The 24,181-nt window shown below is 40.2% G+C and overlaps 1 protein-coding gene across 5 annotated transcripts in view; it reads right to left on the minus strand.

Moving 5' to 3' along the window:
- The window catches only part of UBE2F (ubiquitin conjugating enzyme E2 F (putative)), a 53,159-nt gene that overhangs the window by 18,237 nt on the left and 10,741 nt on the right, over nucleotides 1-24,181 (minus strand). For 2 of the 5 annotated variants that reach the window (XM_023930608.2, XM_086896293.1), the window contains 6 exons: nucleotides 23,595-23,660; nucleotides 18,445-18,512; nucleotides 14,913-14,983; nucleotides 11,125-11,182; nucleotides 2,243-2,275; nucleotides 144-206 (listed from right to left, as the gene is read on the minus strand). In XM_023930608.2, the coding sequence (XP_023786376.1) occupies nucleotides 144-206; nucleotides 2,243-2,275; nucleotides 11,125-11,182; nucleotides 14,913-14,983; nucleotides 18,445-18,512; nucleotides 23,595-23,660 (359 nt within the window). Of the gene's footprint in view, nucleotides 1-143; nucleotides 207-2,242; nucleotides 2,276-3,305; nucleotides 3,767-9,585; nucleotides 10,996-11,124; nucleotides 11,183-14,912; nucleotides 14,984-18,444; nucleotides 18,513-23,594; nucleotides 23,661-24,181 lie in introns of those variants that run through there. The other 3 variants (XM_086896294.1, XM_086896295.1, XM_023930607.2) reach the window with 2 other exon arrangements.

Raw genomic sequence — 24,181 nt, forward strand, 5'->3', positions numbered from 1 at the left:
GAATAATTGGTTGCTGATATAATGAGTCACTCGACTGCCTCAAGCAGCAGCTCCACCCCTCTAAAAGGACTGGCTGGGAACTGCTGAGTACAGAATGTGTGTTTGTTTAGGAACAACCTGCCTTAAATAAACCACTGACTCACCTTGTCACGCAAATGATGCTCTGCAGCCTCAATATTCAAAGGATCGTCAAAATTCAAAAGATCCTGGAAAAGAAACAGAGAGAACATTGAGGGGCTCCCACTCACTGCATCACAAGGAGCCCAAAGCCCTCACGAACAAGGTAATGGAACAAAGCAAACAGGGCACCGAGGGCAGTGCCATTTAATCACTGCCTTGGTGGTGTCCCTGCCAAAGGTAAATGCAAATTAGTTTGGTAATTGGAAACCAAATCACAGGACAATTAAATGGCAACGGCACCAGGGCATTTAAGCCCTTCTGGTGTGGGCCACACACTGCCCCATGGCACTTCTCCCTGGAAGTCAATGCATTTCTATTGGAAAACTCAATTTTGGAGGAACAATCAAACCTCCAGGATGCACAATTCCTGTGGGATTTTATTAGAGGGCAAAGTAAACCCTTAAAAAACTTTCTGCTTTATCAGCACACTGTTTGCAGGAGTTTCCTTAATTCCACCTCCATAGAAAATCAATTTAATTCCCTCTGTGATAAAGCTATGTAACCAATAGCCTGACAGGGAAGTTTTATTGCTCTGGGAGAAACGAAACCTAGAGGAAAAGCAGTGCAAAGACCCAGAGAACTAAGGACAAGTGGGGCCAGGGAGCAGAAATAGTCACAACAAACCTCAGGCCTCTCAGTTTCATCTCAAATACTAACTTTGGAAGGAGAAAGGGTCTAGGGTTAAAAACAATGGAGAAGAGGAATTATCACTGAAAGTAACAATGAATCACAAGGCCCCTGTTCTATCTACAGCCCAGATCTTTCCCCAGTCTAAGTGAAAATCCCACAACGTCAAAGGCTCCTGGCAGTCCCCAACTCTTCTTCAAGCAGCAAACCCCATGTTTCACTCCAACCAGGACATCAACCCACCTCATTTTCACTCACTTTCTGCAATGAAACCCCCTATGATTCTTCCAGACCAGTGTGATCTCAGTGCCAGCTTTTCAAAGCCTAATTATTTACAAGAAGCTGGGTGTGAGGGAAACCCAGGAGGGAAGCACAGCTCTTACCAGCCATGACAAATCCCTGTGGTCTCCTAGGCATGACCACCCCTTTCTGCAGCTCTCTGCCCAATATTTTTATGTGCAGCTCTGCCCCTGAGGATTTTGTTCCCTTCCACATACTTGGCATGCATAGGGAGACTGGCTATGAAATGCAATTCACTTTTGCTGGAATGGCAAATGCTCTCCAAGGTTTTACATCAATTTACCAAAGAAGTTGTTGAAAAAAAAACAACCAAGACTTTGGATGCCAGGAAATCCAAGCTTCCTTCTACACCCTGGAGTGGCTGGGGTTGGTTTCTCCAGAGGGGATGACAAATGTGGCCACCAAGTTAGTGCTGCTCTTTGCCTTCTCCTGACCTTCCCATTCAGTAGCAATAGCTGAGGAAAGGAATCCCTAAAAAAGGTGACTTTTGTAAAGACTTAGCCTCTCTCCACTTTTAGGGCAAAAGCAGCTGTTGCATTCTGCCTGCCTCTTGCAGCTTCCTGCCCTCTCCTCCATTTCCAAGGTGCTCCTGCAATTACAGGTTCCTTACTCCCATCAATCTTGATAAAAAGGGGAGGAAACGGGATCCCTGAATAAAATCACATAAATTCTTTGTCAAGTCAGGTTTTATGCAAGGCCCCTGAACAGGAATATAAGTGTTCAAACCAGGAAGGAGACTGCAGGGCAGTCTTTAATTCCTAAAGAGCATTTTTTAAAAAGAATAACACCAACACAGTATCTTCTCAGAGCAGTATGAATTTCTGTCTCCTGCAAATCAGCAGAAAGAGTTTCATACTGTGTTGGAGATCCCAAATTTGTTATCAGAACATCCCCTAATATTTCTAACCCAAGTAAAATCCATGTACAAAAAGCTGGCATTTCAGACAGTCTGGATGAGTTCCACAAGCAAAAGCACAATCTGATTTCATACTTGTCCCACTGAACACCCACTGAAGCCAAGGGAAATAAAGACCTAAACTTTCAGAGGCAACACACAGGATTAGCATTAGGTGATGCTGAAACTAAATCAGGCAGGAAAAAGGAAAGTGGACGTGCAAAATATTCCTTTACTTACAGTAAATAAAGAGTTTAACCCCCAGACAATATCCTGCAAAGGGAAAACATAATTAGTTAGACATGCATTTCAGGAGTTTTGAACATGTTCACAAACTTTATTTTTCTGTTAATCCATGAAATAACTTGGAAAAAAAATCTAGATTACAAGTAATGTTTTCCTAGTTTGAATCAAAATGTTGAAAAAGCTTTCCCATTTCATGGCCACTTGATATTTAGAAGCCAGCAAAAACCAAATATTTGCATATTCAAATATAAGGTCAGATCTTCCAGCATGCATTCCTGTTGCTCCTCCATTCAAGGAAAGGATGCCTTGGGATGTGCCACCAACTAAAAACTGCACTGCTTAGTTTAAAGGGTGGGTAATGGAAGTTCATTCAGCAATCTATTCTTAAAATGAAAAAGGGGTCAAACAAATGCATGAAACTGTCAAAACAGCAGAGAAAAGAGGGTGAGCTGTAGTAGGAGTACAGAGGAATACTGCTCTTACATAAGCATATGTCTCAAGGCATTCCACAGCTAAAACACACCTTTTACAATAAAGATAAAGCCTCAAAGTAAAAAACTTCCTATGCACAGCAAAGAACTTCAATAAATGAGTGTATTTGAGCCTGTTTCCTGTTCTGGGCCCTGTGTTGAGAGTGTGGACCAGAGAAATCCATATCCCTTAAGGACACTATCCAATTATGCCCTAATGAACAAGACACGATGTCAGCATTACGCAGCCAACAGCCTCTCACGATCCAATTTCCCTCTGATCTTGCACAAACAACCCACTCAGTTTTATCTGCTTTTAAAACATCAATCTGCCCAGCAGGGCTGGCACTGTCAACGTTTCCATCCTCAGCACCTTCTCAAGTGTGGCAAAGACAGCAACTTTCAAACGTGCTCATCACCTTCAGTGGCAGCACAGACAGATAAACTGCACAAAAGGGGTGAGCCAGACATTTAATTACAGTTATCTGTAAATTTTAAGACTCTAGTGCTGAGCAGTCACCCTCACTCCCAAACATCAACTTTGCCTGCTCCCTGGCAAGCAAGAGAAAAGGAACTATTTCAAATAATGGATGGAAATCATTGTTTTACACTTTATTTAAGTTGGTACAGAAACCAGGCACAGCAGAGGTCAGCACAGCATGGTATTAAGGAAATCTGTATTACTCCTAGGGATAAATTATTAGTACAATAAATCTGTCAAAGTCACAGATTAAAGGAAGATTTATTGGCATGGAGAGCCTGGAGAGCAGCAAAAGGCAGGAAGGTCTCAATTTCCACTTGATTCTCCCACATCCAGGCATCAGAGGGTGCTCAGCAGCTCTGGGCCCTCTGCCCCAGCAGATGCTCTGGCCCCAAAGGTGAGGAGCCCATTCCACTGCTGTCCTCCAGGGCTGTATTGTCCTTCAGGGAGGCAGAGTTGCAGAAAAAAAGCCCAAAATTTTTAGTTGCCTTCTACTTACACTATGAGACAGAAGGCTGCAGTTGCAGAGGGTGATGCAGAATCCCAATACTGAGCATGAAAACCATCCTGAAAAGGTACAAGGTCATGTGAGTACTCTGGGGTCTGGCCATTTCTAAATCCTGAATGCCAAACCTGCATTCCCAGGCTCACAAACCCTTCACAGCTGTTCAAGCACCAGCATGGCTAAAAAGGAACAACCAGGAGCAGGTCAGTGCCTTCTAAAATCCTCAAGAGCTCATCTTCTCCTTACACTGAGCAGTGCTGAACCCATGGTGTGCCAGAACCTCTCCAGACACCAGAGAGCTGTCCCCACACAGAACTCCTCCTTGTCCAGTAAAGCTCCAATACCTCACACAAGTAAATGCTACAGCTCCAAAAGGGGATGTCATATTTTCCCATTATATAATCAGTTGCTCCCAAATTCTTACTTGCTGAGCTCTGGTTTTAATGCTTTGGGGTGCTTGACTCATTCAGGATGGTTTCACAGAGTTCTATTAAAGAACAAAAAAAGGAGGCACCAAACCAACAGAAAACAACAAAAACCTTTGTAAGGCACAAGCTGTCAGAATGCTGAACATCTTCACTCCCATTCTAGACACCAAAAAGCATAACAGGATTATTATTACTTAATAATTTACCTGTGAAAGTTATCATACCATTTTTGATGTTTCCATCTATTCAAGTTTTATGATTTGCTGGATTCATTTTATACCCTTGCATGGCTCCATAAAAAAATAATGTTAAATTACTACCTGAGGTCAATTACTTTTTGTAATGAGTTTGAGGCTAGACTGGATTTAAATCTAGGATATGGAGAAAGGGAAGTGGGATGGAACAGATGAACTAAAAGTGAAGTATTTGGTGTCTGAGAAACTCAACATTGTTGAATTGCAGAAATAATCACTCTGCATTACTGACTTTAGCAGAGCTGCTGGCTGCATGCAGATAAGCACTGGCCTAGATGCTTGCTTTGGGTTTTCCTGAGGAACTGAAAGATATGCCAGTCACTGAAGATCTTGTCAGACTTAGCAGCTCAAAAGCTTCTGTTTTACTTCAGTGTAATAAAGCATCAGGCTTGTCTTCAAATATTTACTGAACTTGTGGCTTACACAGTCTGAAAACAAAGTTAAGCCTGTGTGCAGGAATTTTTAAAGGTTATCTTCACAGGGAGGAACAGGGCAGGTGGCAGCTGAAAATGGTAATGGTGCACACCTTGACAGTGCTGCACCTCAGTGAGACCCTACTTGCACAAGATCAGACATTCACACCTGACAAAGCTGGTTCCTTTACAAAGCAGCTTTTCATCCGATTGTTTCTCTGTGTTTAACATCAAAGTTACAGAGGACAAGGGCACCACTGCTGAGGGACAGCCACAGAGCAAAGCTGAAAGCCTCTGCTTTTGTGTCAAACCTGCTTTTTGCACCTGCCCAGGCTGGACCTGCAGTCAGGGCTGCCAAATTCCTCGAGCTGCTTTATGTGGTTACTGCTCCAGCCATGCCCAGGCTGTTCCCTGTTCGGTATCCCAGAGGTTTCCCAGCAGCTGAGATGTCACCACGGGTCAGATGCCTTTGGGAGTCCATGGTGGGATATGCAAGTGGGTTTAATTCCCATCTATTCTCTTAGTTCAGAGGAGGCAATGATGGTATTTGAAATCAAGAGCTGGGGTTTCCAAGGACAGCAGTACCTGGCTAAATCCACAGTGGGTAAGTGGAACAGGGAATAACGAGGGAAGCACACTCTGCTCCATGGCACTGTCACCATTCTGGGCTGGAGCATGGGGAAGTCAACACAAGCAAGTCAAAAGATCAACAGACTGTTGTAAACACCCCTTTAAAATTGTCCCTTTTCATTCTGGACTATTTTTGTGCTTCATCTGAGTGAAAAGTTACACTAAACCCCTGCCCACAGATTTATTTATGGTGTGCCAAATGAGGAGAAAAAACCTGCTGCTGCAGCAGTGTCTGAAGTTCAAGAGCAGTGACTCAAAATCCTCAATGCAGCTTTTGAAACAGCCTCTCCTGAGGCCAGGGAGTCTCAAGACTTTGCATTTCTAGGAGATCCTAACTCAGTCACTGATCTTGCCAAGTGACAGTTCTCAGAACCACTTCACAAAAGCATTGCCACTGAAACCATGCCACAGACAAGGGTTTCAGAAAGACAACCACAAGCACTTCTGGAGAGAGAGCAAACACAGAAATTGCAAATTAAGATTTTCCTTTAACAGGCAAAGTGTATTTAATACATTAATTTAAGAAGAAATCAAACCAGACAAAAGCACCTAACAAACTTCCAATCAAAGAAATTCCTTTAAGAGATCCAAGAAGCATTTCTGATCTAACAGACTGACCAAATCAAAGCTCATTGCTAAACAATTTTTTAAACAATTAAATTGCAGTTTAACCCAGTCAGATGAACAAAAGGAGCAGCAGTTCATTTATACAAGCACATGTCTGAAGCACATTTTTTTGGTTTGTTTTTAAAAGGGCTGGAAATGCCACTCCAAAGCTCAGCTTGCTCTAGTCCAGCTTGCATGGCCGAGTCCTGGGGCAGCTCTCTGCTGTCTTGTCTGCCTAGACACCACCTCAAGGTGGTTTTCCTCTTCCCCTTCTTCTACCATCTCTTAAAAACAAGCTCAGCTTCTTCCTCTCTTTACTTACTGCAGCCTAAAAAACCAAGCACACTTCATCCCACCCCACCAAATTTATCACTGGTCCTGGGGATCAAAAGAAAAGTTTTCCTTCCAGAGACCTAGGCACTTCTCAGCTTATGAAAACATTTCTTCCCTCCTAAACTGCCTTCTCCCAAATAAAATCTCCTTTTATATTTCCTCTCCTGCTCCTCTCTAATCTTGCAAAACTTGGAAAACATTGTTTCCACCCAGAATAAGGTGATAAAGTGAATGCCACCTTTCTTTAGCCACCCCAGTTGTCATGTGCCTGCCATCCCGGCCTGTGCTTCCCACCCAAACACAACAGCAGCTCCCTACAGGACTTTGGGTAACTTAAAAGGCATAAACTGCTCCAGTTAGCAAACACAAAACAAGGAGGAAGGCTGGAAAACCATTTCTTTTGTACTTAAATATAGGAGGAGAAAGCAAACAGGAACAATTCCAGCCTGTTCCTCTCGCAGTGTGAACTGCCAAGTATGCAGGAGCGCTCCTCTCAAGTCCCTCACTTTGTCACTGACTCCTGACATTTGTCCCCGTGGTAACTTCAGGGCAAGTGGATAATCCTGTATAAACTGTTCCCTGGGGAATTCTCTGATGGCTTCTTAATGAACTACACCACAGTGATTACAACACTGGAGCCATCACCCTCTGGAAACCAGTCTGCTCAGTGCATTATAGCTGACACAAATTGAATATTCAGAAATGAACAATCTCGGGAGAACAAGTATGGTTTAATTACACTTACTGAGGTACCTCAGCTCTCCTGACTCACAAGCTTATAATAACAGCTACTGTACCTAAACCAAAGATTTGGCTTTGCCAGGGGGCATTAAAAAAAAGAAAATTAAAATTTTGCATCTCTTTTCTGAAGCAAAAGCTATCAGAAGACACTGAGTTGTATATTTTCACCAGCCTAGGCATATATGGAGGGGAAAGAAATAAATCACTTTTTACAAAACTGCTAAAGTCATTTTATAATAAAGTCAAAATACAAAACAATGTATCCCTGGAAAAAATATTTCCTGAAGCTTATTTTAAGAAAAAACTGAATGTCAGATCTACACAGAAGATTGTATTCAGTGCTTTATAGCTTCTCTTTCCAAATACTGGGTCTGAAGTTTTTATTCAATTTTTAGAAAAGACCAACTCCAAAACAGGATTTAAATAAATCAATAGCTGTATAATGTTATCATAATGCTGAGAAAAACAGCCTGAGCAACAAGAATTAATGTTAACATAAAGCATACAGGTTTCTTTTTTCTCTTCATCCTCCAGACAGTGAGAGTTATTTTACTGTCTGTCTAAAACACTCCTCTACACTAATTACAGATGATTTGACAGCAGACCATCTATTTTCCTTAAGATGATGGGTGAAAGTTTTGTACTTTCAAAACTCCTCAGGTTGATGCTCAAACATTGAGGCAAACTGGAAAAATTAAGTCACGACCCTCTGATTTATTTCTCCAAGAGATTAATTTGACATTTGGATGATTCCAAATGAAGTCATTCCACTGCCTGAAGACAACAGCAGAACCAGTGAACCAAACAGGACCAAACGTTGCCATTTAGTATTAAAACACTAATTAAATAAGCAAGGCTCTTAAGGATCAACTCCACGTAGCAATAGTTTAGTGGAAATGAGTCTAAATTCCTTTTAGGTCAGGTAATCTAATATCACAGACAGATATTTATTAACCTAGGATGTGGAGTTATGGGAGAGAAATTCCTGAAAAAGCAGTGGTTGGCATGGAAAAGCTGTCTGCAGATCTAGTTTAAGACTACCTGGATGTTTCCCACTCCTGCTCCTGTCTCTCCTGACAGCAGTAAGACAAAAATGACAAAACCTAGCACTTCAAACTATCTCAGTGAAAAACTGAAATGCACATACACCTAAACACACAGGGAAACCCTCCAGAAAATAGCCCAGCTCTCTGAGACCAGCTGGATCTCCACCAGAACACAGCTACAAAAAGAAGAAAAAGGACAAATATTCCCTGTGAACATCCATCAGACATTGTTAAACACTGGTTTTAATGTTCATATGCTCAGCCCTCCACAGAGCTGCCCAAGTGTGCTTTGATTATTTTTAAGGTCCATCAATCAGCCACTGATTTATGGACCAATTTCCAGTTGCAGTTACTTAGAGGTAACTGCAGAAGGAGCCTGACTTTTAGAACCAGTCAGGCATTTAAAATACAGATCCACTTGTTCAGTTATTAAAATCAATCACCTGAGATGTTTTCATAGCAAAATGAAAACAAACATTTAGGACAAAGCTGAGGAATATTAAGGAGAAAGAAAGCTAGGCAGGTGATAATCCTGGCAAATAAGGTGCAAGTTGAGGACTAACAGTAGCTACTAAAGCACCCTGGAGGTTGAAATTGAAATTACTGAAGGGTACAAAGCAGAGTAGCAGCGTAACAGCAACAACACGAGGTATTTAAAAGCTGGTCTTTCCAGTGACATAAAATCTGAGAACAGAATGGAATTAAAGCCATCTATTTGCTTTATGCCTGGGAAACATTCATTTTGACCATCACAAAAACAGGAGAAAAGCAAGTTCAGACACTGTGAGCCGAGCCCAAAGTAACTGCAACAGTTTCCAGCTTTGTGAATAAGCTGTCTTAGAGAGGAAAATATGCAATAAAATGATGTAGAACATGCCAGAATGGAGACTGAAAGGTAAATAAGCTCCTGCTGCTAACTCATGTTTAGCTACAAAGGATTGAATGATGACACAAAGATCAGCTGGAAAGCACTGCAGCAGTGTTCACACAATCCAGGAGACCAACCACTATCAAAAATTACCTAAGGGTTTGGGATTCTGGAGTGTTTCTGTGAATTAAAAAAAGTGATTTAAAAAATGTATATATAGACAGGCTGGCAAGTTAATGTTTTAAACCTGTTTCAGGGTAAGAGCCCAACTCTGCTCAGAATCTGATTTTAAAAAAGCATCTAATGCAGGAATTCAGAAATAGCACATTCATTAGTGCCTTCACTCACACACAGGCTGCTCTTCACAGTGGTCCATGGAAACGTGTTCCCAAGCACAAAGAAGGGAAAAAAGATAAAGCTCAACACTTGGTAACCTGAAGAGAATTCAATTATGAATGAAATGATACCAAGTGCAAAAAAATGCTGGGAAACAAAACTGAGTTAGGTCTTTCCCCCCTTTAAGAATCCTCCACACTGTTAAAAATACACCTTATCATGTAAGTTTTATAGACAATTGAGCAGATTTTCATTTTTATTTCAGAAAGTTTCTTCATATTTCTACCCATTTAATACTAAAAAAAAAAATAAATATTAAAAAGGTCACAGCAGTTTATTTAGAAGGATTTTTCACATAAGAGCTCTGCTGCCACCAGAAGGATTCAGAAATGAGACACAGTCAAAAACTTGAGCCTTCTAAAGGGTTAAGCACACAAGCTCCATGCATCTGCATTCAGCACGGTTTGTGCATGAAGCTTCTCATACGTATTCTAGATTTAAATGGCTCTTTTAATGCCCTTGGAAACAGTTTTTGTGGCAGAAGGACATGCTCCCTTCTCAATTTAAATCTTTAGGAGTAGTTCAGAGTGTTTTATTGGGCAGATCTGGGTGCTATTCCTCCAGAAAACCAGTCTGACTTCATATTATTGAAAAATGAAATGCTGACTTTGAAGTCCACAACAGGCCAAGACCGGACTTCTGTTCACTGTGCTTCTGTGCAAATTCTCACTCTTCCCCTTCTGGTGATGAAAAGCTGTAAAAAGTGAGCTCACAACTGTGGTGCTTCAATGTTAGAAAAAACCAAAAATCCAAGGAGGACATCTGATTTGATTCTTTTCTTTCTGAAGCTTAGCTATTACTTCCTTTTCTCTTGTTGAATCTTTCATTTCAGCCATCACAGAAAAAGCTCCTTTTGGGTTCCTCGTCCACTTGCACTAATTTTTTAATGGCTGAAGCTTAAAACTTGTAGCCTAAAAACTCTCTCTGAATGAAAACACAGGGACAGAAGCAGAACTAGTTAACATAAATTACTCAGTGCCTTGATTTAACCTGAGAGAAACAGAAACACAAAGGGCAAAACAAAATCACACCAACTGATGAAAAAAACAACAGGGAAAGACTGTTTAAGAAAATCCACAAAACAACACACTCATTTTACCTCCAGAAAGTCACATGCTCACCTCAGAAGAGATTTTACAGATGAAGAAAGTCACAGATCTCATTCCCAGTGCCAAAAAGCAAACCAAGTATCAGATAAAGGTCATTCTCCATTTGGTTTTTGAAAGAGACAAACACCTGATGTGTACCCTTTATGCACTTAATGTTGTTAAATTGTTCTGGAAGAAACAATTCTGGCAGCATTCCTGGGAACAGCAGCACCAGGAAGATAAATTCCTGCTCAGTGCTCTGCACTGACTTTGTCAGGAATACCAATCCCATGGAAATTACCAGGGTTATGGATTGCTGTTCACAGGATACCTGGGTGAAAAGAAGCACACCTCACAGAGTGTGGGTTCTCAGAGCCACACCAACCTCCAAAACCTTTGATCAGAGCAGGACTTGTGCAGCCACACTAAAACTACCAACATTTCTACAATCAGAACTGTACTTGCTCCACTGCTGCCACCAACACTTGCTGAAAGACAAAATCCCACCTCAAAAACCTGTTCTTGAGCAAACCACAAGAACTGTTTCTTTCCAAGGCCAGGAAAGGATTTTTAAAGACGTGTCTAGTTTGATAGACACATCCAAAAGGAAACAGTACCTTTAAGGTTCTAGTTGGGGCCCAGCCAGTGCCATCAATTGAGTGTTCTCTCAATAAACTGCAAAAAAAAAAGACACACATATTATACAGAGCAACTTCTGCTTAAAATGCCTTTGTCAGAAACCTTCTCAGAAAACATTAGGAAGTAATTGCAAGATAAGATCTAATTCTTGCACTATTTATATCCAGGTAATGGAATTTTAAACCCCAGGAGTTGGGATGTCTGCCTAAAATTACCTTCTACATACTGTCATTACAGAACTCCCCATCTGAGCTCAACCTCTGTCAAAACACCTGAATTATCTTCCTCCAGCAGCAGACAGTGACAGAAACCCTTGTGACAGGCTCAACATTGAACTCTTTTTTTATTCCCTGATGCACTTTAGAACATGTTAATCTCTGATGAAGAGACAGCATTGCAGGATGACCCATCTCTCACCAAAACTGGCACAAACCAATGCAAAAAAAGGATGTTTTGGGGAGGGATGTTAGCAAAGAAAGGAACATCATCTATTCTGTGAAAGGACTTCAGCTTCCTATAGGTAAAGGTAAGTAAGTGGAAGAGTTTTAGTCTGTCTGCTCCAGAGGAAAAACTTCCTTATAAAATATAACCTGAATTTTAATATGAATATTAATATACAAAATACAAAATCTCCTATATGCACACATCCAGTAGAAAAATTCTATATGACCAGTGTATTATAGTATGTATTGAGCCCAGTGAAGCTGCTGACCTATTAGCAAGTAGAAACCCTTGAGGTGTTCAGGCATTTCTGGACCTTTCAGATCCAACTTCAGAAGTTATAAGAAGGAGATATACTGGGGATCAGAGCACAGCTGAGAAATAAACTGAAGTCTTGCTCACAAAATGAATGAAAATGTCTAAATAACTCCTTGAACCATCATTTCATAATCACACCTTCCTCTGTAAGGAGTAATTTAAAACTGACAATTCACACAACAAAGCACAAAAATTCACCAGCAGCAGCTTCTGCTACTGAAACGACAGGGTTAAAGTGAAATAGTCTTAAACTATTAGGTTTTAGCAATTTCCAGGGTGACATGTAGTAAATCTTTAAATTACAGTAGATGACTAAACCATACAGGTTATGTAGTTATTTAATGAACTTGTCAAGCTTTTATCCAAGGAAATTCAGTCCTTGTTCAGTGCAGAGATCCTAGGAACAGAATAATCAACCTGGACAGGCCCATTCCACCTTAACTGTGCTGCTCATCTCATTTCTGTGCTTTTAAAAAGATAAAATATGCCATTACCACTTGTGCAACATTAAAAATAACATCTTGTGGCTGCAGTTTGTGTCCATATGTGACAAAAGCAAAAGCAAAGAAAGCTTGCTTTTTGTCTGTTCCTTATCAAGCTGTATGACAGTACTTCCATTTGCCTCTCCATACGCCTCACTGTGAAATTCCAAGTGAGGAGGAAGTTAACACACAAACTGAAATGATAAAAATATTCAGTGACAGAACACCTGAGCATGAGCTAAGCCTCATGAACAGCTCTGCAGCTTCTCAATGCCTCAGAGATCTCCTGGCACATCTCCAGCTGGGGATACCATGGCCAGGACTGAAGAGGTACTTTTACCTCTCAGAGTACTCAGGCAGGAAAGCAGGGAAGACACAAGTGTCCCTTTGGCTTAATACTCCTCATTTGCTGGTAGAATTTGTTTCACCTTTCTTCCACAGACTGGGAATGATCATTAAGCTCCTGAACAGAACCTTTGCCCAGATAAGGAGACCTCCCAGCCTATGATTACAAATCCTTGTATCTGGGCTCCTATGGGCAGACTGCTTTTCAGCTTTTAGTAACCAAAACAGCCACTGATGTGACCAGTCAGCTGCTCAGCTTCCAGTTCAACAAATGTCTTATTCTGTGAGCAATTCCTGCATGGAAGAAAGCTTTGAAGATTTTTTTTTTTTTTTTTTATTCACACATCCTAAAGAGATCTTTCAAAAAACACCTCCTGAAGTGGGAATTGCATGATTCCAGTAAGTGTAAAACTTTCTGAAACTCCAACTGACCCAATCTGCAGCTTAAGTGACTACTATTTACTGTAGGGACTGAAGATCAGTCCTGGAATAACCTCCATGTTTTCTATCCACATGTGCAGTAGAGGTGATATCCAGACCTAATTAGCATCCATCATTAATAATATGGTCCAGGGTAACTGCAGTCCATAAAGCACAGAAAAGCCCCACTTTTCCTGCCCCCTGACCACAGCTTTAACCATTTAGAATGTTTTAATCCAGGGATGATTATCAAACCAACACACACCACAGCACCAGGTATGTGGGGGGAAACCATTGATGAAGATGTTTTTTCTGCTTTTAAAAATAACTGAAGATATTTTAATGCAAAGACTCTTGGGTAAGTTGATTGCAGACACTATACATAGAATGCATTTTCTAACAGGCATAAAGCAATTAAGTTATTTTAGTTTTTCCATCTAATGCCAGACATTTCCAAGGTCTGTATGTTAAGGCACCTGACAATCCAAACTGTTTCAGTGTGGATGCTGAAAAAATGCCTTCACTTCATTAGAATTATGATGCTCCAAACACCACATTCATCTCTTATAATTAAAACCATTTAAAGAGATGGAAAAGTTGTGGCTGTCCCATCCCTGGAAGTGCTCCAGGCCAGGCTGGATGGGTCTTGGAGCAAACCTGTCTAGTGGAAGTTGTCCCTGTCCAAGGCAGGGCGTGGAATGGGATGAGCTTTAAGGTCCCTTCCAAACCCAACCACTCTAGGATTTGATGAATGTGAGGCTTTATTGAACCTCAGAAGATGCTGTGCTATAGCTGGAGCTTCAGCTTTGGTTTGGTGCCTGCTATTTGTTGCTCCCTGGTTCAAACACTTGACTTGCCTAGGAAGGGCAATTAAAAACTTCATTTTCACCAGGACTTTCAACACAGCACAAAAATGATTTTCCATCTAGAGGAGAAAATCAGCTTCTCTTTGAGCACTGTTTTGCTACACATAGTGACAACCATGCTGGATTTTCAGAACAGCTTTCAATCTCACTTATGGGCTTTGCTTCTGCTTCATCTGCTTTTTCTTCTGTGTGCCATTAACTTGAAAACTGACAGGCAGGCTTCTCACTTCTGTTTCTGTTTGGTTTCTGGCCAATTTCACCATCAGGTATTGAGGATGACATTGCAAAGTTTCACAAATTCATTTGGAACAGGAAACATTTACTATCAAGGAAAACCACCCAGCAACAGAAGCCTCTCACTCTGGCAAGTCAGGATATGGTTTCATATCCTGAATTGACCCCAACCCTGCTTTGTTATAACTGGCTCATGTGTCTTATCAGTGGCTACTAAATATTATAATTAACAAATGGCAAACAAAGAATAATTACTGTCAAAGTTTAACAAATACTTCTTTCCCTCCTTTTTGAAGTATAAAGGATTTTCAAGCTCTTAACACACTTGGGCATTAAATGGTAAAGCCTCAAAACCTCCTTCTGGGCCTGAGGATGATTCATTTATGAGAGAAGGAAGAAATAACCCAACTACATTTTGATTAGGCTGGAGTTTATATTTTTACCCCAAGTAGAACAAAATACTAAGTCTGAACCTGAAAAGTCAGGCTCTACATGGTCCCTACAGCACAGCAAGAATGAAGCTTCCAGTAGATTTTTATGTTCCTAAAAGCTACATGCAGAATCAGCAGAAAAAATACTGTCACAACAGTTACATCCAGTATTTTATAAAACAGAGAAACCTCCAAGGTTAAAAAAACTCTAACATAATGTTGTTCCTACCTTAGGCAGATTTCTCCTGTCTCTGTAATGTTTGGGTGCCAGATTCTTGTCAAACATTTTACCTTTGGAGGCTGTCAGGACAGAAAACAAATTACTGTGTTATCTTTAAGACAGAACCCTGTTATAACTCATAAAACAGAAAAAGGCAAGTATATTTGATATTCACAGCCTGGGTTGTATGTTTAGGGTAACAATACATAACCTAAAGAGTCAAACCAGGTTTCCCTGCCCTTTTAGCTTTTCTCAACTCTTCATAAAAACCAGGTTGGTATTAGGCTTTTCCTTTGGAAAAAAGAACTTTAAAGAAAGCCAAGAAAATTTACTCCTTCAGAGAAAAGAAAACACCCATAGTCATTCAGTTTCCTCATACTTAACTATTAGGACAATCATTTAAACCATAAAAACTTCACCCTTCACCGAGGCATGTCCAAATCAGGGATTCGTTAAAGAACAGCAGAGGACACAAAGGTAACAACTACACCAAATAAATAACTTCTTTTAAATACAGACCCTCCTGCTCACAACTGAAAATGAAAGCATCAGAGCTGAATTTGAGACACTAAAATGAAAAGCCACAGGCAAGATCACCAAATTTCTGAATTTCATAGTAGTGTTCTGAAATACAGATTTTTGAAGTACAATCTCCTTTGCTCTAGTTTTGTGAAGTAAATAAAGAGTGAGACATAAAAATTTCAGTAGCTTAGCAACAGCACGTTGTTCCATCCCTGCTCTCCCCATTAGGACTTGCAGCTTTCAATCAGGCAGATTATTTCTGATAGGAAGTGTCCTGGAATCCATCAGCACACACCAGCACCTTGCAAAACTTCAATTAAACCACATATTATAAATGTGGAGCCATCTCCCTCCACTTTTTCCAATGTTGTCTTCAATCAAGAGGCAAAACAACTCAAAGAGCTTTATTTGCATGACAGCTTCATGTGTTTTGTCTCATTTTGTTCCCAACTTCCCATTACCTTTTTAAGAAAATTTTTTAATTAACACTCCTTGGAAAAGGTAAGAAAATATGCATGGCACTGAGACACCAAAAACATACCTAAAAGAGATGTTCTAGAACAAAAGCACTGACCACCACAACAAATCTGGGATTGGTAATGCAGGTTTTGCCCTTCCTCCACTTTATTTCTGTGCAGTAATTAAAGGGACATCAGTCATGGCATTATTGAAAATTAAGTGGCTCACAGTCCAGGGGTTTTTGACCTCCAAAATACCTTAGAAGTTTTTTAACAGCACAAGCTTTTCATTAGCTACACTTTCACACTGTTTTGAAAGATTATGTCTAGTTCTCAAGCTAGGGAAAGCAGCAGAATTTATTCCATGCCATTAGATCAAGATAAAAGAGGAAATTTCTACCATATGCACCTTCAAAAAAGGAATGTATTGATGAGTCTAAAAAACACTTTATAGGAACTCCTTTAAAACAAAATCTCCAAATCCTCACAGTGAATTAACTAGTGCCTCATTTTTCATACTGTGGAAACAAAAGAATTCCTTTAGCCTTTCAAAGTGATTTTCATTGCTAAAAGTTAGAAAAACCCACTCCTGACAGTAAGACAAAGGTGTTTCTCTCTCTCCTTTTTTTCATTTAGACATACAGGACAACTGCAGCACTACCATAAAATCTATCTTCAGACAAAACTTCTCCTTGCAACTTGTTCCAAGTCATTTTTGAACCTTCCCCAGGCTAACAAAAGTGAAGATTTCCTCAGGGTGATGTTTCATTTGAACACCTGAGACACTGCACAACAAAGCTCCCAAAATCCATTTATTTCCTTGCTCAAACTCCTCCTTCCCCTCAGACACCGCCAGCAGCACGCACAGGTAGATCCAGCCTCAGCTGTGACCACATTCACTTCCTTCTCCATTTCCAAGCAGCCACCTCTGCTCTGGGATCCCTCATTTAAAATTAAGTTTCAGTTCTTAATAAATTTGCACTCTAAAAGGACAGGTGTACCAACAGATCTTACAGTTTTTTTAAAAATTATGCATTATTTCTGTATGTAATTTGATCAGCATTCTGTAGCTGTAACTCTTCACTAGTGAAGAAATTTACCTGGAGAAGGGATGTGGCTCCTGAGAGAAATCTGGAATCAATGTTATTTGAAATGTTTTCTCTAGACACCAGCTAGTCCCGAAGCATTCTGCTAAATCACCCTGCAACTGCAATTCCAAATTTTCTTACAGTTTGTAAAAAACATAACTCCCCCAGGAGGCCATAATGGGGATACAAGTTCCTGGGGGTGAAATAATGTCCAGCCCTGAGATATCTCCTACCACTTTCCACCACCAGTTTCTGAAGAACTTTGAGACTGGCTGAAAGTGAACACTACACAGAGTGAAGCACAGAGTACAAAATTTTCCAAATTTTTCCTCTTTATTTATTTTCTGCTCTTCCACTACATTACAATTTCACATATCCACTCCTTTTGCCGTGCAGAGGTGTGATATCCCAACCTTGCCTGCAGGCTGAAAGCCCTGGCAAGTGTGCAGAGCTCTCCTGAAAACAGGCATCACTTGTTTCAGTCCATCCTGCCTGGCAGGAGACAAACCACAGCCTCAGCATAACTCAATATTGGGGAGCACACGTTTGAGTTAATAACCTGACCCAAACCAAACATTCAACCTCCTGCAGTTTTCCAAAGGATTTCATTTTTGTATTGCATGAGAGGTGTTCAAATTTAAAAATATTTTATTAACATTTGCTGTAGATTTTCCTGCCAGTGCTGGGCAGGGAACAATAACAAACTAGAGACTAAAAAGTCTATGAGAACTGAGAATCAAAAAACTCAGCTCAAAATTGAACTTGAGCTCTCCAGTTAATGCACAGCAAGCACTTTCCTGCAGCAGTGTTAGGTGAGCAACTAGAGTACAAAAATTACAGGAAATAAAATAAATACAAAAAAGTTAGTAAGGGTGACCTCTTGTCATAGTATGAAATTCTTTGGTAAAGTTAAGGGGAACTTAAAACATCCCACAACCAAACCCACACAACTGCAAACACCACCTAGTTGTGACTGCAACTGCTACACACAGATAATGCTGAATTTAGGCTCAGCACAGCTGAGCAGGAACCAAAGATCCTCTCTGAAACCCTTCCCCAGGATCCTCCCCTACACATTCTTCAGCCTCTCTGAAAGGACTCTCAACTACCAGCACCAAAAGTGAGACAACAAAGCAAAAGAATGGAGGGGGGGAGGGAAATTACAGAACTGTCAACTTTTTCCTTTGGTTCATTTATTTCATTCTTAGATATATAACTTTTTAATGAGAATAATCATTAAATGCAGGTCTCATGAATAACTAACAGGAAAGAGCAGAATCTGAGCCAGAAGGGAGGACACTCAGGTCTGACTCATCTGCACTTCCAAGAGCTTCTCCCAGACAGTTGCAGGGACTTATTTTATTAAAAGACAGATGATCTTTTCTCAGTCCCAATGCCAAGTTCCCCCTGAAGTCCTGTTACCTGCAAAGAAAATCTAAAATGACAACTATGATACTAAAGACAAATACTCACCACCATATTGTAGGCATCAGGAACTTCAGTTTCAAACTGAAACTTTCCCCCTTGGTAATAGCCCTCATCTAGAAAAGAGAAAACAAGGAAAATAGTTAAATAAGAGAAAAGCACCAAGATTAAAACAACAGCACAGGGTTATCATCAAATAGTGGTTGCACCACCAGCTGCCACCTAATCCAAGGAGTGTGTGAGCATTGTGTCTATCTGCACTCCCAACATTTTTACAGTAGAAATTCAGGAAAGCCAATAGTCCAAGAAAAATCCTCCATTCTGATCACAGGAACAGGGGTGCTATCCTAGAGGAACCCTGGACTGAATTTCTCGCTGTAGGAAGAAAATCCTGGCACTTGGCAGACAGTACAACATTAGTGACCCTTGGAATGAGCTGGAGAAATCCTCCACTTGCTAATGCATTGCTAAATCCTGCTCCAGGGCTGAGCACATCCTCCTAAACTTGTGCTGGCACTCATGGTGAGGAGTATGACTGATGTCTGCAAGAGCATTGTTTCAGAGTGTACTTCAATAAGATCAAGCAGGCTCTTTCATTGTAATTATCTTAATATGATGTATCAGCTAGGAAAACATGTCTGCTTCTCTGCCAACCTCAGTACTGAATTATTAAAATGGCTAAATTTTCCAATATGACATATTAAAATATCTACTTACATTTAACCAGGGCTAATGGAATGGGATGACAGTCAGCCTGCAACTCTTGAAATATCTGTGCTTGGAAGCTGAAATGCTTGCAAGTGATCTGAAATGCATCTGGCATTGCTATTTCTGAGGTTTCTCATTAAAAAAAGGGAAACAGGTATCCAGCCCACATTGGAGGTTTGAGACAGATCTGAGGGATGCTCTGGCTTAAACCACCTTGAGCACTCCAGCCCCACTGAAGGCCAGGAGGGCTGGTTAGCACTATATGATGCAGGTTTTTTATCTTTCTTAAACCAACACTGCAAAGAAATGTTCCATGAAATAATCCATAGTTTACAGAAAAACTAATTTTTTTATTATCTAGCTTGTTCCAAATGACAAAAAAAAAACAACAGCTTGTCTACTGTAGGTTATCAAAATCCTCTTTCAGGTTGCTGTCTCCTGATCTTTTCAAATCCATTCTCTGTTCCCACTCCAATTCAATTCTGAAGTCTGCTGGATTTATTAAGCAATTTTAGGCCTGCTATGCTTTACCAGAAATTAAAGAGACATGCACTGATTTTTATAGGAAAAAAGATAAAAGCATTTCTCTTTTGTTTTTAAATATACAGAGCTAAAAACCAGTAAAGCAAGCCATTACTGAAGAACAAGAAGTAAGAGGTGAGTTACACTCATACCCTTTGATAAAACTGTTACCTGTCAGATGTGCAATACACTCAGAGTGAGACACTGTTCCAGAAAGGAATTATTGGGAAAACAGTCCAGTATCCCCCAGGAGCTCTAACACCACATTTATCCAAGAGAACACAGACAGCTGACTGCACTTTATCCACCATCCAGCACTATAATACATTTTAACCAAGTGTCAGGAATTATCACATTTCCAAGTACAAAAGTTATTTTCCTTGGCTTAAGTTCATTAGTTCCCTGATTTGCTGGATTTGGGAGCAAAGCATGCAGCAGCTCTTCACATTCCACCCCTGCTAAAATTAAATAAATGCCTCCTGATGGATGTATCCACATGTGTCTTACATCAAAGAAAATCCTCAGGTTTAATGAACACTCACTGAAATGGCTGTCCACCAGAAACACTCAAGAACTTTCAGATCAAGCCTTCCTCCAGGACAATTTAATATTCATCACTGCCTTCAAATTACAGCTCATTTTATATCTTGGTTTTACCTTGACAGCAATCACTAATCACACTAACACTAATCAAAAACCACACTGGGTAAGCTCCTGGCTCTGCTGTCAAATAAGCAAGGACATATTTTACACAGTTATGAGAGCAAAACATCTCCCCTCTTTTAAACAATTCTTCCTCTAGGTTTGTAAAGCAACAATAAAGCTACTCATTACCAATCACTCAAATAACATATTAAAAATTCTGGAGAACCTCAGTATTCAGGCCAGAAATCTTGCACTGCATTAACAAGATAACCCTTCACAATTAAATCATCTTTCAGCATCTCAAGTAAATAGGTTCTCAGACTGGGAGAGAAATCCTCAATTTTTTTAGGCATGTGAAAGTGGTGGGAAAAAAGTTCTGGCTGAGTTAACAGTGAGGAAAGAACTATAAATAAACCCATCAAATGGAACAGCCTTAACACAGTTAAAGTTGGCCACAGAGGCTTTTGCTAAAAAGGGAGAATGTCTGAGCCACTGTTTTCCTCCTACTGCTTAAATTTATGTCTTCAAGCTGTATTAGCAGAGCAAGCATCCCTCCCACTTCAGTCTCAAGTTTCATTACCAACAACCTGACTAATCTTAGCTTGCGTTTGTAGGGTGTTTTAATGCCTGAAAGTGCTCTGGAAAACACTTAACCAAATTATTTCCTCACTTTAGAAGAAAATGCAAGATAATTAGGGCAGGCCACAAAGGATGCACTCTGGATAGTAGCTCCCTGAATCAGCCATGCTCAGCCATGCTCACCAATATTTGTGAGCATTTCACCAGAAAACAGGGTATTTATTAAACCCCTTAGTGTGGCACTCAAATATCCACACCAACCCCAGACTTGTCCAACAGCCTGAGAACTGCAGGGAAATTGCATTTACTGCACTTACTTTTTTGGGTTTTTTCAAGTATAAGCTACCTAAAGTTACCTCCTTTATTTTTTTTCCAGGTCACTACCATGTTTTAGTCCTTCCTCAGCTTCCAATTTTGTGCTCCAAATACCAGTGCAGCAAGCCTGGATTCTAAGCATCCATTGCCTTATTTCCCCTAGATTTTAATCCAATATGATACTGGTGCAAAAATAAGAACAGAGGCAAGCGGTGGCACAAGGGTATTTTTCAAAGGCAGAACAACTGTTTCAATGACAAAAGCGAAGAGAAGCTTCAGACAGCAGAGAAAACCAGCAGTGCCTGCCTTGGGGACACAGAGTTTTGTCTGCTGCAGCAGAAAAATACAAATCTTAGCCATTTTCTTGCATGTGCTGCTAAATATTCACTGAGGGTGCACTGCAGAAAGCTGGAACATACAGGGATTGGAATTTCTTCCATTATGTGAAAAAAAGCAGCCACCCTTATCAAGGTCTTCTGAAAAATCATTTTAAATGAAAAACTTCCTGTGACCAGGAAAATTTTGTGATATTAAATACTGGCTGAGAAAGATTTTTTTATGAGAGGTGCTGAGCAAGGGATCTGAAATGATTTCTGCTCGGTGGTCAAGTTTATTTTCTTATTCAAATTAGTCTATATGTGAAAGCCTAAGGAAGCTTCTTTTACTGTCCTTTCAAGACCAGCCACATTCAAAATGACTGCATAGAACAAAGTCAAGATTCATGCAAATACTGTTCAGACAATACAAAAAGAGTTGGCTCAAACTTGCTTGAGCCACAAAATTTCTGTGACAACCACTCTCCTGCCTCAAGGAAAACTAAGAAAACTTCAATATTTAAGAGAGGCAGAAAATTACAAAGACTTCCTTGGTTTGTGCTGTTTTCTGCCTTTAAAACACTAAGCTATAGCTGATCACAAGATTCTACACCTGTAGAATGCACAGCTGAAAATAGATGTTTACTTGGGTCAGGCTGCAACTGCAGAGACTTCAGCTGTGCAGCTATATTTAGAGTAACAAAATGTTAATTAAGATCATCTCATTGGCAAGATCATTTCAGCAACGAAGCTGGCACAAAACCCATGCTCTGCATTCAACAGCTGGTTTCTGCCTGCAGCATCCTGCTGCACAGCAGCCAACAGACAAAACAGTTCCTAGGATTTAAACACCTTGGAGTTAGGACAGCTTTTTCATACATCACTCATTTGTACAGTGATGCTCTTCTAAAGTCAACTCCTTTCCAAAATACAATTAAGTGTCATCATGTAAAGTGAAGGGCATTTGGTGCAAGCAGAATTAACACCCACCAAATAAATATGAGCACAACTCCTACACAGGATAACAGGGCCAAGGTTCCAAATTAGCTCTTGCATCTATTTTTAATTGCACTGACAAGGGCAGCCTCACTCCTTTTGCCATCACAAAAGCGAGCCACATGAACAGACATGTTAACAGAGACCACCCAAAATTTCTGCTGGAGGAAGAGCCAATAAACAGCAACAGTGACACCTAGCGCTGCTCTGGCTTCAAAGTGCTGGATTACAGAAACATTCCAGGCTCTCCATTAAGTGCACACCGCTGTTTCTCCAGGTTACACACCAGGATGACTGACACACCTCACCCAAATTCTGCTGCCAGAAAGCATCTACAGAAAATGGGCACCCACAGGAATGAGCTGGCAGGGGGCACTGAGCCCAGCACATCCAACTTAAACCACTCAGTGCACGCACTGCACACAGCAATGTTCTCATTTAAGCAGCTGCACAGTCTCAAACACAAGAAGTATGTGACAAGTTTAAATAAACTTCCATGCAAATTCATCCATAAAACACAACCTCCTATTCTAAAATGCACAAAAACCACTAATTTCAGGTGGTTATTAAGAAACTTACAGGGAAATGATAATTTATGAAAATGCTTTTACTCACCAGCCTGCCAGCAAGAGCTTCACAGGATACTCAAGTTGTGTTAATAATAAAAAAATGTGATTTCACATATTTGAACAATAAGACTCAGAGATTCCTCCTTGCTAAGCATCTTCAGACATGCCTAGGATTGAAGTTTTCCAGCAGTGTTATACTGGCAACCTCTCTTTACACCTCTGCAGAACCAAGCAACCAGTACAAGGGAACACACAACCTAACAGGGCTGTAATGCAAAAATAAATCAAGGTGGTTTGAAACTGGCTGACAGGAAAAAAGTTCTCACAGTAAGCAAACAAGTATTTCCTAACCCTACTCATTTTTGAAGGCCTTTTTACTGGAATCTGGTTGTCAACACTCAGCCCAGTTTCTTCATCCCATTAATAAAATAATAACTATAGTAGCCAGACTTTCTGTGACTCCAGGCTTTATTGGAATTCCTCTTGGAATTATGTTTCCTAAACACCAACACACACAGAGAAACAAAAGTAACATATTGAAAAAAATTACCTGGGGTTACAGTTAGTTGAAAGTAATGGAGCTTGTTTGGGTCAGGAAAATTCACTTTACATGTACCTGTGAAGCAAAAGAATAATTTACATCAGAAATGAGATCTCCACTGTTGGCTGGCATGAAGAGGCAAGTCTGTCATGGGTATTTTATCACTCATATTATGCAGTCTTTAGCTTCTTAGCCCATCAAGCCAGCTGTTCCTTTTCTGTAGCCAAGGAGCTAAATAGTATCATAGTTATAAATCCTATTTGCCTGAAAAAAACTACCTAGAACTGTGCACAAACCCTTGTAATGAAACCACACATTCTTCAGGTATTTTCACCCTATAAAAGAACCTACACTGAAAAAATTTAACTAAAATTACTCTGTGTAAATGCTCAATAACTGCCCTTAAAGATGGCTTATAGCTCAAGTAAGATTCCAGGTCTAAAACCATATTATCCTGCCTTGGTTTTTTTTATTTGGTGTCTTTTATTTGTTTGGCTTTTTTTAGGGATTATTATATATAAAATTATACCATATTATCTTGCCTTGTTTTTTTTTAATTTGGTGTCTTTTATTTGTTTGGCTTTTTTTAGGGAATA

This window comes from Cyanistes caeruleus, chromosome 7 (assembly GCF_971803275.1).
Source record: "Cyanistes caeruleus chromosome 7, bCyaCae1.hap1.1, whole genome shotgun sequence".
NCBI classification, from domain to species: Eukaryota; Metazoa; Chordata; class Aves; order Passeriformes; family Paridae; genus Cyanistes; species Cyanistes caeruleus.